Source organism: Spea bombifrons, chromosome 10 (genome assembly GCF_027358695.1).
Source record: "Spea bombifrons isolate aSpeBom1 chromosome 10, aSpeBom1.2.pri, whole genome shotgun sequence".
NCBI classification, from domain to species: Eukaryota; Metazoa; Chordata; class Amphibia; order Anura; family Pelobatidae; genus Spea; species Spea bombifrons.
The window spans coordinates 19,149,936-19,168,527 of record NC_071096.1 but is presented as its reverse complement, the minus strand read 5'-3'; the positions used below and the strand labels follow the sequence as shown (position 1 = coordinate 19,168,527).

Here is an 18,592-nt window from a genome sequence, read left to right as displayed (position 1 = left end):
ATGATCATTGGAATACAACACCCATCATCGACAACCAGTCAAATCTAGCATCCAGCAGACTGAGTTTGGTGTGTGAGGACTACTGTAATTTCGTTTGAGCGATACCTCACAGTTTGACACATCGCGTTCATACAACTGCGTATTAGACAGATTGCCCTCACTTTTATTAATTGTCTAAAGCTTACTCAAGCCATTCTATTACGGGGTTATTATTTTTTGCAATTTATTTATATCTCTAAGGGGTAATTGACCTATTTATTCCTAATCCGGCCAAATACAATCATTCCAATGAAGCTATCATGGTTGTAATGTTTCTTCAAAATTAAAATCTTTTTCTGAGAATGAGGGCAAAGTATTCCCAACGTGATTTCTGTCATGTTAGTCTTTCTGAAGCTAAGGTGTTTCAAGTTTAAGAGGTCTCCTGAGAGAATAGCTGTAAGGCAACAAGTACTTTCAAATTCTACTATTTAAAAGGGGCGCTCCAGCCACCAAATGCTCTTTAATGTATGAAATAGCTGAGTGGTCCCTTTAAATGTACTAGTTGTCCCCCTTGTTAATGCAGCAGAATCTTCACACACAAACTATATGTTGTTTTTTCAAGACTAGGTAAGGTAAGGCTTTTTATTGATACGATTTCATACATGGTACACATGGGCCACGTCTAACATGTTTTGTGGATATGTAACTCATAATAGGGGACCCATTACTCATATTTTACACACCGCAGAGCTGCATACTATTTTTGCTGGTCAGCCATAACTTAAAGTATAAAAATCTGTGCGCCCATTTTTCCCCGATGTAGAGACTCGGACCTTAATTAGCCCTTGGGTCTTGTCTTAGATTCGGGATAGCTTTGTGCCTGTTCCATGCATGTTTAAATTCCCCCAATGTATTAGCCTCTACCACTTTTGATTTGAGGATGTTGCCGCACCCTTATAGTTTGGTGCTATTTTAACCCCTTCAATCCCAGGGGTTTTTGGTACCTCAAAGCCCAGAGCAATTTTGCCATTTTTGGGGTATGTCGGTTTAGCGATGATTCTCTTTTCCTGTGAATAGTGTACCCATGTAAAGTATATATTGTTTTTTCAAGGAGAGATAGAGCTTTCGTTTGATACCATAGTTGGATGATTAGCTGAAAATTTAGAATGAGAAATTTAGTAAAAACTAGCGAAGATTAGAAAAATAAACTAATTTTTTTTTACATTTTCCCTCTGAATCCTCACAAAATTAGGTAAAGTGATGGAAAATCCCCTCCAAGTTTATTAATTCAGGTGTCCTGATTTCAGAAATACCTAATTTATATAGATTTTCCAGAATTTGCCAGCTCCAGGGAGCATACTATTAAGTGTACAATTTTGTATAATTTTTATGCCTATGGCTTAACGGGTTTGGGGGTTGTGAACGGGGGCAGGAGGGTTATACTGGCTAGATGTTATGCTAGGGCAATGGGAAGTAAGGTTTTTTAATAATTTTTTTATTATCTTTTTTTATATTTTTTTTTTAATTTTTTTTTAATTTTAATTTTTTTACATTTTTTTTTATTTTTTATATATTATTTTTACACAGAAATGGTTAGAGGTCCTCCTAGGGACCTCCTGAACATGCCAGTGATGTCACAATGACATCACAGCTCACGTTATAATTTTTTTTTGTATTATTTATATTAATATTTTAATGATTTATTTAATATTATTTTTAAATCACTAACCGTTTTTTTTTTCAGCTTTTCCGTTTCAGGACGGGAGGGGGAGTGAGAGAGATGGTCTCTCACTCCCCTCCCCGCGATCCCCCTGCACCGATCACGCAGCGTCTCTGTGCCTCATCGGAGGGCAGGATATCCCCGCAGGGGATATCCTGTCCTCCGATGACCTTCCGGGTTACGTCAGCAGTGACGTAACCCGGAAGGGAATGCCCGATCGCGCGTTTGCAACTGCGCGATCGGGCAGTTTACCGGTAACAGCTTACCGGCTTTCATGCCGGAAGCTGTTACGGGCTATCGGACAGCAGAAAGCCGGCAAAGCAGAAAGCCGGCTTCTGCTGTCAGTGGGGAGTCCAGGCTGTCAAACGACAGCCTGGTCTCCCGTGCAGCGGCAGGGAGGTGTCCCTGACGCTGCACGAAGGGCTGGACGTACCGGGACGTCCATAGGGGTTTCTTTGTGGGCGTTTTTTGGACGTCCCGGTACGTCTATAGGGGATTGAAGGGGTTAAAGACATTTTTTTTTTTTTACATTTAATGTATGGTAGGAGATTCCCACCCTCCTTACCTAAACTTTAGTTTTGCAATGTTGACGTAGATGCGGCAGGCGTGACCTCCACTTCCTGCACCAGTCTGCCTCGTCTACATCAACGTTGAGAATCAAGAATCAGGGCGGAACGAAACGTTTTTGCTTGCGTTGCTGGGGGAGACCGCATTTTTGCCTGACCGCACTACCGAAAGGGCTCTGCAGTCTTCTGATCCGGTCTTCCAGACACCCTAGAAAAGGTAAAAATGCTAAAACCCGATTATAGGCCGCACCCCCAGAAATTTAAATTATGGGAAAAACGTGTGGCCTATAATCGGGCCAATACGGTATATATATCAAATAACAGGTGGAATAAGTATCTTGTGATAATACATTTTTTATTGGACTAACAGGATTTTGGAATGACGCGCTTTCGGGAGCTCTTCTCCCTTTCTCAAGTCTAAAACGTTTCTGAGCAAAATGACACATAGAATTCAATGTTGCGTGGCAGGGGAGGGGGGCTTACTGCCCAGATCTGATAAGGAGGGTGAGATGAAGTATGTGTCCCTGCAGAGGGTCATAAATGTTCTGAGTAGGGAATTTGGGGGGGGGGGTTTAGCACTGCTAAAGACAAATTGACACAAAAAGAAAAGGAAAAAAAATAAGATGCCAGTGCTCACATACTGGGAATAGGAATGCAGTGATAAATATAGGGATGGGAATGTATATGTCTACACATGTGGTCATATATACAGGTAAATATAGATGAATATGGTGCACATACAAATACAGTACATATAGCAGTTGGGGGTGTATGTAAAACCTGTGTAGTGGGACAGGAAAGCCAAATCGGCATTGAGTCCTCTATTCTTGCTGTTGAATCGTTCTGACTTCAAAAGTTTGTCTTTCTTTGGTATTACTGAAGTCCCCTTTCAGCACCTTGATTTTTAGGTCCTTGATTGATGATGTTGGGTGAAATCGTGTCCCACAGGGGTGCAATAGGAATTTTCCTTGTGGTGTTTAATGGAATGTCTGTGCATGTTCATTCTGCCATTTAATTGCTGGCTGGTTTCTCCAATGTAGCATCCTAGGTCACATTTAGTGCATTGTATCATATACACTACATTGCTAGATGTGCAGGTATATGATCCTTTAATACTGTAGGTCTAGCTGTTGTGGGTGGCTATGTTGTCTGTGCATATGCGTTGGCACAGTTTGCAGCAGGGCTTTTTGCACAGTGTGGTCTCTTTTTCTTTATTCATAATATCAGTGGGTAGTTTCCAGTTAATTAACTTTTGTTGCAAGTTTGGGGGTTGTCTGAAGGCCAAAATGGGTGTTTCAGGGAAGATGTTTTTTAGTGTCTCATCTTCTGCTAGCATTGGCTGTAGGTCTTTAATGACTTTCCAAATGTTTTCAAGCGCTGGGTTATAGGTGACTACAAGTGGTACGCGTGTAGAGATTCTTTTTTCTCTATATTGTAGCAGGTGTGTGCGTGGAACTTTGAGAGCAGAGTTGATTTGTTTGTTGTAGGGCTGCAACAACGAATCGATAATAATAGATTGAAAATCGTTGTCAACTATTGGCATATCGGGGTGCCATCTTCGTCCCCATAGCTGTCCCCATGATTTGTGGGTAGATCTTATTGTTGAAAGTAAAGTAGTTATGTGTGAGGATGAATTTTACCAGTTCTGTGATGATTCGGGGGTTGTATTTTTGGTTGTCAGTGCCTGAGAGAAAATGTTTTAATGCCATCTTTATGTGGAATCATCACAGAACTGGTAAAATTCATCCTCACACATAACTCAGAAGCTACTAAAGAAGCCTGATTGGGCTAAACGCGTCTGCGTGTCGACATCTTTGCGCTATACCCGGAAGTCGCTTTGGCTGGAGAAAAAAGAAAGACTCTAATACTCGAGAAACAGATTTATAATAAACGGATGAGAGATACTCTTAAGAAACACTGCTGGTAACTGAATCTGTTGTGTGCCCAAACAAGTCTGAGCAAGCTGATTTGCTCAAACCTATGTGAGTGTGATATTTCTAAACTCAGGACGAATAGTAGAATCTATTTAGCAGGTTTTTCCATTACCTTTTATAGATGAGTTAAAGATTTTTCAGTTAGAAAAAGTCATTTTTTTCTAAATTTTTCACCATATTTTAAACTTTTTTAATAGTAAATAATATGACACAATCAAAAGAATGTCATCTCAAGAAAGCCCTTCTTGTCCTGAAAAAAACAATATATAACTTGTGTGGGTTCAGTAAACGGGAAAGAAGAAAATTACAGCTAAATACGAGCAGAACAGACATGTTAAAACGGCCATTGTCACGAAGGGTACAAAAAATAAAATCAAGCATTGTCAAGATGGGGTTAAAGCACTTTTTTCACAATATATTTTGTTTGCACCAATTGCACCAATATTTTAGCACCTGATCATCACTTTGATAATTATCTGTTAGTGAAAGGTATATATTTACTGGACATGTTTTTACCATTTCAAGCTCATATTTTCAGAAGCATTTAATAGTAAGTAATAATACAATACAAAAAAACATATAAAATGTGATATTGACATCTCCTAGGAATTACAATGTTTTTCTATTTGTTTCTCTCACTGTTTCATTCAGTCAACTAGCTTCTCATCCTCACAGTAAACATGTAATAGAGCCATAGTGGCCATATGTAAAGACCCACTCAGTAAAGTCATTTGTTTGAAGGTATAACTCTTGAATTGATGTCACATGACTATTTCCATCTTCTCCATTCAAATGGATCAAAGGTACCTGGTTTTACAGCTGTAAGAAAGAATTTCCATTCACTACCTTAGGTGAATGTCAACTCCTGACTTTCTCACACCTGCAGAGAAATGAGACAGAATGACTTATGGCACCTTTCCGCCAAACCGGTATTATTATTATTTATTGTTTTATATAGAATCATGCGATTCCGCAGCACTGTACAAAGGATAGACAGGATATAACAATTAGTATATAGCATAACAAGATGACATACAGACAGCACAGGTGAGGAGGACCATCTTCCTTGTCTGCCTGTCAACTGGCTCAGTTGAAGTTTTTGTCTAAGTCCAGTCTCCCTTTTTTTGCAATACCCTATATGGAAATGAATGCTGTATTTATATTGTTGCCTGATGTGTGTAATATATAATCATTTAATGGTCCAGTTCATTTAAATGTTAAATGTGTATAGGGGTCCCTTTTGCAGAGGCTCCAATGCATTTTATTGCATGCAAATCATGTTAGCCAATTATGCTTTTTCCACAGCTCCCTCTTTTGAAACCAGGTAGCATTTGTATGTACATATCTTGCAAATGATCACTATGGATTCCATTGTAGTCATTAGGAACAAAGCGTCAAGAAAAGCTTCAATAAAAGTAGCAGCAGCCAATCACATGTATGCTATCTGAACACTGACATGCATGTGATGACTGCTGCCATCCCCACTGATTTTGGTCAAAACTCAGCTTCCAATGACTTTAGTAGGATTGCTACTGAGCATGTCCAAAAAGTGTTAAATCACCTGAATATGCATTACAAAATATATAATTTGGGGGACTAAACTGTTCCTTTAAATATGCCTTTTGCAATCAACACATGTCCATTAACCTTGGTTGATGCCCCAGTGGTTTTGTCATACCACTCCCACAACTAACCCCGATTCTAGCCTACAGGTGTAGCCTGATAGCATCTGTGATGATGTAAACGTGTCAACATAGATCTTTACAAAGCTTCTCTTCCACACTGATTTATAAGAGCCACCAAACAATATGATAATATACCTCAACCTCTGCCCTCTTTCAATAAGCCATACACTGCAGGACTACAAGGGAACCTACACAACCCTTTTGAGTCAGGGCCCCAGGAAAAAAAAAAACCCACCAATTTTTAAAATTGCTGATAAACACCTGTCTGTGGCACACTGGACTAAAGACTAACTTTGCATCTTACCTGCACTGCTCTTTGTTAAATCTTTGTCCTTTTCGGGTACATTTCTTATTACTCAGGTGACAAACACATTTGCAGGTTACAGGGTTTAGTATTTTCCGCCGGTCACATGGTAGACATAAAGGCCTGGGGAAAGCAAGATGATGAATGCCTCTTCCAGGGCCTACATAATCTTATTAAAATATTTCAAAGCCAATCCATGCAAAACCTCACTCCATCACCCCATCTGTAATTTAAGCCTAGCTCAAGTGTCAGTGAAAATAATCTGTAGCAGAGTTCTATAAAATGTCAGTTAAAGCTTTTTCATGCACGACATTTCATAACCCTTCTCTGTCTAGAACTCTGAAAATCCTCACTTAACTGCAAAGTGTCACTGACCTAGGGCTTTTGTTGGTTCCTCTTTCTTTCTTTCCTTTTCCTCTATTTTTTTTTGTTTCTTTTTCACCTTTTACTGATATCCTGTGTAAAGAAATACAAATAGAGTTAGAGATAGACATGAAGAACAATACATTTCAGAGGAACAATGTGAATGAAAAATTAAAAGAAAGAAAAAGTGAATATGGGAGCTGAATATATAAATATATATATACTCACCTGTTTGCCTTTAATAAGACTCTGTCCTTTGGCCTACAAATTCAGTAAAAAAACACACAAAAAGGTCAGATATAGGAATCATACATAACAGAGTATAGTGATATGCAATACATTGTACATACACTACCATTTAAAAGTTTGGGGTCACGTAGCTGTTTTTTATGGAAAACCAGGACATTTTGAGCTGTGCTAAGTAATTGCAAAAGAGTATTCTAATTATCATCAGTTAGCCTTCTAAACTTAAACTTGGATTAGTTAACACATTATGCCACAGGAGTGATGGTTGCTGATAAAGGGCCTCTGTAGGTCTATTAAGATATTACATTAAAAATCAACTGTTTCCAGCTGCAATACTCATTTACAACATTAAATATGTCTACACTGATTCATTATATGTTATTTTAAGTTTTTTTTTCTTTATCAAAAAAACAAAGGAAATGTCTAACTGACCCCAAATTTTTCAATGGTAGTGTATATCCATGTTGGAATCATTTGCATACTTAAACCATTCATACATTTACATGATGACACACGTGCAAACACACCACTTATCTTCATGTGTGCATGCATACTTCATACTGTCTGTATGTGGAATTCATGCTGATTCAACTTAGCAGATCGACTGGTGATAAATATGGAGCACATATAAACATTGCACTCCTGACATTTGTATCTCCTAATATTTAATATATCCCTACCTTTACAACTACATGGCAAGTTGGGGCTGTAAAAAACCCTATGATCTACCTATTTCACTGGACAGCCCTGCTGTATAGGATGCAAACAGACATTCCTTGCAAGTGATGAGATATCATACATTCTGTGCCTCCTTAAGAATCAGGTCACCTGCACTGACAGCGCGTATGCTGGGTGATGCCAATCTCTGTAAATTCAGACTGAAGCAATTTAGTCTTAATGACCTGATAAGTAAAAAAAGACAACATAGTTATATTTTCATGAACATGTGAGTGCACTACTAACATTTGGTCTTGTAGATAACTGATGTTTTTTACAGACTTCGTTATCCCATATGAATATATATGTAAATGTTAATTGAACTCAAATCTAAAAAATATTCTTCTGCATTAAGTGACATCACATTTCTGACATGCAGTGCTTCAGGAAGTTAACCCCCCCAAAAAAAAAAGTAAATTAGCTTTTGCAACTTATCTTGCAGGAAGAATATTTCACTCTTCAACCAGCTCTAAAAATCTGTGCAGATGTTAGTACAGTTCAACACTGTTTTGGAACCCTCCAAAAATATTGTCCTGTCCTGAAATTTCATAATTCTGTTCTGATGTGATAGTGCTGCTATTCGGTCTCTTTCTCAAATCTAGAGTAACCTATAGCCTAGGGATCTCTACCTTTAATAATCTTCCAGGGTTAGTGTAGTGACTTGCTTATGAAGCCCTTATGTAATCAGTCACCTTGAAGACATAAAGCTTACTTGTCAACTGTATTCAAGCAGGGATTTCACATATGAAATACTAATGAGAAAAGGACCAGCCTAGATGCTCAGATATAATTTAATTAATGTAGAAAATGAAAAAGACTCCTTGACCTTGAGACTGCTGTTAAAACCTTGGAACTCTTGGGTTAAACAGATAATTCCTAGATATTTTATGCACATGTATGTAGATGCCCCAGGTATTACTGCAGAAATATTCTATGCGTATAGTGGTATATAATATTGTCTCAAGCTTTGTGCATCACCTGCATGGTTATGTTGTGCATCTTAGTGGGAACACAACTTAGACCTTCATCCAAACAGCACCCAGTGCAGCGAAGGACAGACACACAGGACGGTAAGAAAAGGAACTCTGCAAATTGTGGGAACTCAACTAGAATATTGAGAAGTACCCAACGAGGCTGGCACTGGCTTCGATTATATAAGTCCATAATGGAAAGGCCTGCAAGAAACATGACAGTTGCCGTTCGTATTTAACTTTTTAAGTGCAAAACTCTTTGAAGAATTTAAAAGCCCATGAGTGTTTCTATTTGGTAATCTAGTTGGCTTTTATATAATAGCTGTTAACACTATTACAAGTGTAAAGTGTGGAAGAGGATCCACATTAACACAATTATTTTCCTGTTAACATTTCTACGTGACATTACAGGAAGTATATTTCTTAAATAAAATGGTATGATAAATGACACATCCTTTGAATGCTAAACCCTTTTTTCTGCCAAATGAGTCAGCAAACCATTATTTCCTTTTTTTCTGACTCGCATGCAGCAGGATTTATTAACAATGACATCAATACTGCTCTTTTAAACTATTTTGACCATGCAAGGTTTAAACCCAGCATACTTAATACATGAGCTATGTATAGAAGTTTATGTTGTATACTTTCAGAACATGCTCATTCTACTTTTTAAAAGGGAAGCTTTCAGCATAACTAAATTTATTCAGACTTACTATAGTTTGCTGCTTGTCAACCAGTGTAACCGTTTTCAAAGCGCTGCTGACTGCAGGCATTTCTATAGTCATTTCAAATGGCCGAATATGGATGCTTTTGTCTTAGGTGATGTTAGGGCCATAGCTTGTGGTTAGGGCCGTGTCTTGTGTCTCCAAAAGAGAGACACTAGGTGTAATGCATAGACAAGATACATTGAAAACAAGGAACAGTAGGTTAGATAACTGATTTACTGGTAAAACATACATTTCTTTTTTTTTTACTCGGTAAAACCAATTACATAGGTTTTTTCAGTATACTGAACAGAAAAAATGACTGAATATTATTCCAAAAATTACACTTAAAAAATAATAAAACCGATAGCAATATAGCACTCTTGTGCATTTACAGTGTATCCTTTACCCAATGTTCTAATGAAAGCACACACAATCTTGAACTGAGCCATCCTATACTGCGGAGATCATATGTAATGCTCCCTATTGGTGCTTTCGCTACCAGAATGCATAACTAGAAACTTTCAGGGTTTGACCCTGAGTATCGGTGTTGTTGCTCTTATCACCGAGTGATGAGACTAAAGGACTGCATTGGGAGGTGGGACCAGCCAAAAAACTTGCGGGCGGTCTTGCTGGGGTTGCGGGCGGGAGTGGGTGGTCAGGCACTGTACCTGTGGGTCCCGGTAATCCCGCGCAGTCCTGCAAGGCTGCCTTCTCGCTGCTCCCTTACAGTGTCTCCTCTCTTGCTCCGCCCAGGAACAAAATGGAGTCACGTGATGTGACATCACATCCCCGTGACTCCGCCTTGTTCCTGGGCGGAGCAAAAGATGAGACGCTGTGAGGGAGCAACTCGAGGGCAGCCTTGCGGGACTGCGCGGGAAATCTGCAGTTCAGGTAAGGAGGAGGGCGGGATTGGCCGCAAATGTGGCGGGAGCGGGTGGGATTGGCCACAAATGTGGCGGCGGGAGCGCAACAACCAAATTGCGGGAGCAGGCGGGATTGGGCAAAAAATCAGCGGGAGCGGGCGGGAGTGGGATTAAAAATGCAGTCCCGTGCAGGGCTCTAGAAGGGACAACATCCACAGTCTGGAGCTGATTCATTCCTACTCTACTTCAAGTGATTTACATATTGTGTTTGAAAAAACAATAACAAAAGTTATGGCGGGTAAAGGTGATCCAAAACCCTTCCACCTAAAATTAAGGGGTAGTAGAAGCATTTTTAAACACTCATCCACATCTACCAGACAAGCCAGAAGGCTTGTTTTTCAACAATGATCACCTTTTGCCTCTATATCCTCATGGATCCGTTGAAGGTAAATGCCCCCGGTACAAGACAGCCTTTAGACAAAACCCAGGTGAGAGGTGCACTCTCCACTCATGGACAGCTGTTTCGTCCTTAATGGGACTCGTCAGCATGAGGTTGTGTATATAGGATATAGAGGCAAAAGGTGATCATTTGCATTCGCCTAACCATCATTCCTTGTGGTTGTGGCAGCACCATGGGATTTCTGGGGAAAAAACAAGCCTTCTGGCTTGTCTGGTAGATGTGGACGAGTGTTTAATAATGCTTCTACTACCCCTTAATTGTAGGTGGAAGGGTTTTCCATCGCCTTTACCTACCATAACTTTTGTTATTGGTATTTAGGGCTGCAACAACTAATCGATAAAATCGATAATAATCGATAATGAAATTCGTTGGCAACGAATTTCATTATCGATTAGTTGAATCGATTATTATCGATTATAAAATGAGGGTTTTTTCAGAGCTCTGAAAAATCCCCCTCATTATATAATCCGTTTAGTCTGACTCACCGTCTCACAGCAGCAGCTCCTACTTACTCCCCCTCCCTGTAATCACTGTGACAACTGGCCCCGCCCAGAAGGCCAGAACCACATGGCTGTGACACTCATCTAACTGTAAGTATATGTATATATATATATATATATATATATATATATATATATATAATGTGTGTGTGTGTATATATATATATATATATATATATATATATATATATATATATATATATATATATGTGTGTATATATGTATGTAATATATATATATATATATATTTGGGCTACTGAAAGTTAGGGGAGGTGGGGGTTAATTTAGGGGCAGTTATGGTTAGTGGGGTGTTTAGGGTTAATTTAGGGGCAGTTATGGTTAATTGGGTGTTTAGGGTTAATTTAGGGGCAGTTATGTTAATAGGGTGTTTAGGGTTAATTTAGGAGCAGCTATGGTTAATGGGGTGTTTGGGGTTAATTTGAGCAGTTGTGGTTAATGGTGTGTTTAGGGTTAATTTAGGGGATGCTGTGGTTGATGGGGTCTTTAGGGTTAATTTAGGGGATGCTGTGGTTAAGGGGGTGTTAAGGGTTAATTTAGGGGCAGTTATGGTTAATGGGGAGTTTAGGGTTAATTTAGGGGAATCTAAATCCTGGGGGCAGTGAAGTGACATATCTGGGGGTATAAGGCATATACAGTATATAAGGCATACGTGGGGAGGGCAGTGTGGCATGTCTGGGGAGGACGGAGTGGTGTATCAGGGTGTATAAGGCATATCTGGGGGTAGAGTGGCATATCTGGGGGTAGAGAAGTGGCATGTCTGGGAGGCAGGGTGGCATGTCTGGGGAGGATGGAGTGGGGTATCAGGGGATATAAGGCGTATCAGGCACAGTGGCAGATGTGGGAGGCAGCGTGGAGTGGCAGATGTGGGAGGCAGCGTGGCATATGTGGGAGGCATTGTGGAGTGGCAGATGTGGGAGGCAGCATGGCGTGGCATATGTGGGGAGGGCAGGGTGGCACGCTGCGTAAACTGTTGGCGCTATATAAATAAAAGATAATAATAATAATAATGTCTGGGGAGGATGGAGTGGTGTTTCAGGGAGTATAAGGCGTATCAGGCACAGTGGCATGTGGGGGGTAGAGTTGAGTGGCAGATGTGGGAGGCAGCGTGGCATGGCAGATGTGGGAGGCAGCGTGGAGTGGCATATGTGGGAGGCAGCGTGGAGTGGCATATGTGGGAGGCAGCGTGGTGTGGCAGATGTGGGAGGCAGCGTGGTGTATATGTGGGAGGCAGCGTGGAGTGCTGTGGTAGGCAGCGTGGCATATGTGGGGGGGCAGCATGGCATGTCTGGGAGGCAGCGTAGCAAGCCTGGGCTCAAATGTGCATATATTGGGGGGCTGGTTGGGAAATAAAGACAAGAAATGTATTATCAAACTTTTTTTATTCTGCTGTTTGTATTTAACATCATTTGTTAAAATTATTTTAAATAAATGAAAAATTTACATTTTTTTTATCCGATTAATCGATTAATCGAAAAAATAATCGGCCAACTAATCGATTATTAAAATAATCGTTAGTTGCAGCCCTATTGGTATTTCTTGTGCTTCCCCAAGCCGCATATAGTAAGCCAGTATCACAACCTCATGCTGACGAGTCCCATTAAGGACGGAACAGCTGTCCATTAGTGGTGATCTGGCTACTGCACCCCTTACCTGTCTTGTACAGCGGGCATTTACCTTCAAGGGATCCATGTATAAAGTGGATATAGAGGCAAAAGGTGATCATTGTTGACCTTATTTGCATTCACCTACCCAGAATTCTTTGTGGTTGTGGCAGCACCATGGGATTTCTGAGGGAAAAACAAGCCTTCTGGCTTGTCTGGTAGATGTGGATAAATGTTTAATAATGCCTCTACTACTCCATATTGTGTTTGTGGACCAAGAACCAAGAAATGGAAAAGAAAGAAAAGAAGACAGATTTCATTAACATTCTAGGCTCAGTCCACTGGTTCCATACCTTATTGTGGCTGCACCATTTTTATACCTTGCTGATACTAGTACAAATGACAGGGGTTAAAGCAGGATGATGTGACTTTGCTTGGAAATGTAGCTGCTGTGGCCTTACCCCAAGTGGACTCTTCATAAGTATGACTATCACACCTTTCACCTGAACCCCTCATTTTCTGATGTTATCCCTGTTTTCCACCCGGCAATTCTTTATCCTGCATGTCTCCATACCCTGCTGCTCTCAAAGGGTTACATTTTGTGCCCTCTAGTCTAGTTTAATTGCATTTGTTAGCCAAGGTGTGAAGCAGCTGCCTCCTATATGCAATCACCTTATCTGACCACTTGTGAGGCAGCCCTATAAATTCCTAGGCCTCACTTGGAAATGTAGCTGCTGTGGCCTTACCCCAACTGGACTCTTCATAAGTGGGCAGTTAAGAGTTACACTGGAGGGAAACTACATACCAAGTACCACTGCAGAAAGCAGGATTTCACCCGCGCCACACCCCACCTGTGGAATTCCCTTCCCCGTTCCATCAGACTCTCTACCTCGTACGCAGCTTTCAAAACCTCTCTGAAAACCCACCTGTTCGGGGAAGTGTACAACATTCCTTCCCAGTACTCCCAACCATCATAATCAAGCCATCTGAACAATCAACAGCTTCAACACATCATTGGAACCAGATCAACTCATCCTCATCCCAGCAGTCCTCTCCTATTGTCTCACTTCCCTCTCAACCACCAACTAGATTGTAAGCTCGCAAGAGCAGGGCCCTCCTCTCCTTTGCACCAGTTTGTTATTGTACGTGTTTTTGTATGTGAAATTGTTCTACTGACTGTAACAGCGCTGCTGAATCTGCTGGCACTTTATAAATAAATGTAATGTAATCAGTCTCCTGTCTAGTCATCCATGAAAACACAGCCATTAATGACGCTTATATATATATAAAAAAAACTAGCCTAATTACTATCTCTCTCCTACTATCCCTTCAGCCAATAAATATGTTCCTTCTAGCCACTTCATTACTTCCTCCTGTGTTTTTATTCAACAGGAGACTATTTCTTTACCATTATAGTACATAACCTTTTTTTTTTTTAATAATGGATGTTTTTGTTTTTTTTTTAACAAAATTAGTGATTGGAATAAAAACATGCAACTTTGTGCTCTCTCTTTATATGTTTTCTTTACAGTAGTTTGTGTTAAATCTCACTTTATTTTGTGGCAACATATTCTTCTGGAGTGAAGCATTTGTTTAGAGGGTCTTATGTTATAGGAGCATTTGGATGATATACCCTCCTGGTTTACATTTAAAATCCAAGTAACAGATATCTCTATGATACAGTTGTTTATTGTTACATAACACACCAACAGCATTGTTACTTTAACAGAGTTACATTCTACACTATGATAAATATGTGCTGTCATGAAAATTAATATAACTGAAATTGTATGTTAAAATGACAATTGAGTTTGTAACAGTATATATATATATATATGTGTGCATTTACCTTCTCCAAATTTGTGAGCTGACTGGGTCTGTAATCCACAAACCTGTAAATAAAAGAGAATATATGGGCCTGTTTAAGGCTTCTGATGCATCTTTATTTAATAATCCTTACTTTATTATGCTCTCCCCTGTGTATTGTACCCTTTCCTCCACAATCAGCTCAAGCCTTTTCCCCTATAAAAGATAATCTTAATTTGTTAGTCAGACTGTCTGCCTGGTTTATGAAAACAAATCCATGTCCTTATTCAACACATATTTCTGTATGTCACTTGTCTAGTGCCTGTAGTTTGGTTGGTGCTCATTGCTCATGTTCTTTCTATAATAACTGACTGAAAGCATCATAATAACTACCTAGAATATTTATATGTTAGTGATGAGCAAAATAATTAAGTAGTTTTGGTTTCATTTTCTATTTTATTTAAGTATACTGTCGGTAGAATGATTTTGTCACTTTTTGCTTACCATATGGATATTGTTTGGATCCGCAAAAAAGAGACAGATCTTTGCTGCCTACATGGTAGTAGAGAAACTTATTTGTTTCTGTTTTGATCCTAGGTGAGTGGCATAAAATATACCTTAATGCTCTGTTTGAGATTGTGTATCTTTATAAATAGAAACTATATTTCCATGCAAAAGTAGTCATTGATAAAAATGTTATTTAAAAGCATATAAAAACCCACTGTTTATTATGAGAGTTATCTCACCACGTGCACCTTTAAAGTGTCTGCAGATCATGTCTAAATGTTCTTCAAACCAAAAAACGAAGTAGATATCACCAGGGCCGGCCTTAGGGGTGTGCGACCGCACAGGGCACCATGGTAGCAGGGGCGCCTGCCCGGGACTTAACTTAAAACATCGGGTTTTTTTTGGTTTTCTTTTAAACTTTATTTAACATCATTCATGTTAAATAAAGTTTAAAAAAAACAAAAAACGATGCATTAATCTAAGTCCCGTCGCAGTGCCGGCTATTCCAGCGCTCAACATGAAATGCCGGCACCGCGGCAGAGCGAGAAGACGGATGCCTCCCGCTCTCTCCGCAGTACTCCGGCAACAAGGTAAGTGTGTGTGTGGGGGGGTGTAGTTTGAAGGGGTATAGGGGGGGGTGTAGTTGGAAGGGGCATGGGGGGGTGTAGTTTGAAGGGGCGGGGGGGTGTAGTTTGAAGGGGCAGGGGGGGTGAAGTTTGAAGGGGCAAAGGGGGGGTGTAGTTTGAAGGGGCAGGGGGGGTGTAGTTTAAAGGGGCAGGGGGGGTGAAGTTTGAAGGGGCAGAGGGGGGGTGTAGTTTGAAGGGGCGAGGGGGGTTTAGTTTGAAGGGGCAGGGGGGGTAGTGAGGGGGGGCGCCAGAGGAGTAGTCCGCACAGGGCGCCACAACCCCTAAGGCCCGCTCTGGATATCACTCACCAGACCAAGCACACGGGTATACTCTGGCTACCACCACAGTGTAGATTATCTGCTACACTTAGCATTCCAATTGCCAAATATAAATTCGAATATAACCATTCATGGGAACTATCAAGGTTTGACCCTGAGCCTCAGGGCTTTTGCCCAAATCTCAGGGTAAATGGGCATATTCTCAAGCACACACAATCTGGAACTGAGCCATCCTACACTGCTGTGATCATATATAATGCTCCCTACTGGTGCTTTGGAGCTGATTCATTCATACTCTACATTGACTCTTAATTAGGGATTTTGCAGCCAGTGTGTTATAGTTGATTTCCCTGTTCCCTCAATTTTAAGTGTATCTTTAAATAATTGCAAGTTAAGGTTTCCATGAGGACAGGTGTTTGGATCAACTGATTAACACACTTGACCAGTTGCTACATATAACCTGCTTGGTGGGCAATGAAAAGGTTAATACTTAAGTAGTCCCAGCATTTCGAAAGTCCCTAGGTATGCAAATAAATGGCCAGAATACCTCCTAATACATGGAAACGGAATACAGGTTCCCCTGTAACTCATTGCTTCATATAACTTCTCCTTATAGCATCACCTGCTGCTTCCTATAACACATATCTGCAGCCTATAACACATCAAATTGCTTCATATTACTAAGTTATGGTTTTATTTAACCCCTCACTATAACACCCCTGATTGCTCTTTGTTAACGTTCCATATAACACCCCTTATTGACCCATATAATCCATATATCTGCCCCATAACACTTCCCATGCATTATGCTCCACTTAACATACATTATAAATCCTCCTGAACTATATCACAACAAACCTTTATGATTCTCTAGAATTGTTCTATTTAATTACAATGTTCTCTAGAATGCCATATACAAATACTCAGGCAACTCCCTGTCTTAGTGTATGTTACTCCCATAAAGTCTGGTACAGCTATCTAAAATATTTTAAAATGTAGGACTCATGGGAAGACATCCTTGTCTTGAAGTTTAGCAATTTCTTAATCTGGACCCAAGACCAAATGATAATCACACAGGTATGAAATCTATATTTATCCACATGCTGATGCCAGCAAGAGTCTGTTTATAGTATTAGTAATATTATTAAAAATATACTTTCAAATAATGTAAAAAATACTTGGCCCAAATGCTAAAAATATTTAGGGTCAAACCTGCATGATACATTAGAGTTTTCTCCTTTCCACAATACAATGTGCAGTGTGTTTTTGTCACTCTTACATTTCCAAAACAATAAGTGATATAATAAAAACATAACTATTACCATCTTTCCTTGGTCACAAAATGTCACATTAACTTTATCCCTGTGCTTTGCAAAATATTTCTTCATAAGCTTTCCTAGTGCGTCACATAACATTCACTATCCTTTAATGGTTCCATAAAAATACTAAGGCTACTTACCATGGTGAGGGTGCACGTCAGTAAGACTACTAGCCAAATGGCTGACCTGGCTAGGGAGCTTTCCATCTTGCCTGTAGTGTAATGATGTACAGGATGATGAAGGATGTCCAGTGACTTCAGTCCTAAATCTTAAAAGTGATACATTATTTCTGGCATAATTTCTAAACAGATTAATTCATATGCACAGTCAGTTCATTTGAGAGAGAAAAGGTTTCAGGCATTCAGAGTACGGAGTCAACTTATAAAAAGACACCGTTAGCCAGCCACCCTCTAACTAAATAAACAACTGGAAGCAAACAGTTCAACCTCAAAAAGAAAATATTTCTGCTTACCAGAATTCCTTCGTGTGAAAACTGAATGCCATTTCTTCCTCCTTCGTTATCTTCTTTTTCCCCTATCTCCTTCTTTATGTCTGGTTCTCTCTCTATCTCTCCCCTTTCCCTCTGAAGTTTTCTTGTATTTTTATCTCTGCACAGATGAAGAGACTGACTCAAAACAAAGATTAGACGATAAAGTCTGTGTGGAAGGTGCAGTCGGTGGTAGGGTGTGTAACTGGAGAGATATTGTGGTTGAATAGTGAACAGTTTAGCAGACTCACGCCCTATCTGTGCCTCTGTAGCTTGTGAATGAACTGCATGCTCTGACTGTGTCACTGCTTGTCACTATGTGGACGAGAAATATGTGGGGCAGAGCGGGTTATTGCATGCAGTGTGACGCACCAGTGTTACTGCGCCTGTTAGTCTGCATAGTAGGGTGATAAGGGTACATTTAAGAAGGGGTAAACAAAACCTGTGGATGCCAGACATTTTTTCTTTTTTTCTAATCTTTATTTATTAAGCGCCAACAAATTACGCCCAAACAAGAATGGTCAAACCTGTAATGGCAAATTGCTCTGAAATAAGCACCCAAAATATATGATATATTTCTTTGTCATGAATTGTCCATTAGTAACTTCATACTAGATTCCAGTAAATAATTAATTTCTATTACGTCTTAATTTGGGGGAAATTCTTTTTTGTAGTAGGTAATTATTAGACATGCATTTCTACAAACTTTATTTCTAAATTTGCCAATATCGAGGAGGGTCCGCAACGAAACAAATGAAAATGCAGAATTTAAGACATTTTGTTACAGTGTGTTCATCTGTTTGCCAGTAGCCAAAAAACTTTTTTTACTTTACTCGATCAGCATTTACAAGGAGAAGGGACAAGCATAAGTATTTAAATGTGCTGATGCCATTTTAACTTGTCAGTAGCAGCAGTTACAGACTGCAGAAGTT

The 18,592-nt window shown here is 39.8% G+C and overlaps 1 protein-coding gene across 1 annotated transcript; it reads right to left on the bottom strand.

The window, feature by feature from the left end:
- Positions 1-4,728: 4,728 nt before the first annotated feature.
- Positions 4,729-18,261, bottom strand: VEGFB (vascular endothelial growth factor B). The gene is made up of 9 exons (XM_053448701.1): positions 17,646-18,261; positions 17,314-17,441; positions 14,487-14,529; positions 8,493-8,689; positions 7,626-7,699; positions 6,780-6,812; positions 6,564-6,644; positions 6,189-6,311; positions 4,729-5,079 (listed from the first exon to the last, which is right to left on the bottom strand). The coding sequence occupies exons 2-9, from the start codon at positions 17,377-17,379 to the stop codon at positions 5,058-5,060; spliced, it is 639 nt and encodes a 212-aa protein (XP_053304676.1). The 5' UTR covers positions 17,380-17,441; positions 17,646-18,261; the 3' UTR covers positions 4,729-5,057.
- Between the last annotated feature and the right edge of the window lie 331 nt (positions 18,262-18,592).

Bases quoted from the DNA above. Each gene is read 5' to 3' on its own strand.
- VEGFB (XM_053448701.1), bottom strand. From the start codon at position 17,379: ATGGAAAGCTCCCTAGCCAGGTCAGCCATTTGGCTAGTAGTCTTACTG. The intron at 14,530-17,313 runs GTAAGTAGCCTT...TTTTATTTACAG, and splicing joins TGACGTGCACCCTCACCATG to GTTTGTGGATTACAGACCCA. The intron at 6,813-7,625 runs GTGACCTGATTC...CTGAATTTGTAG, and splicing joins CATACGCGCTGTCAGTGCAG to GCCAAAGGACAGAGTCTTAT.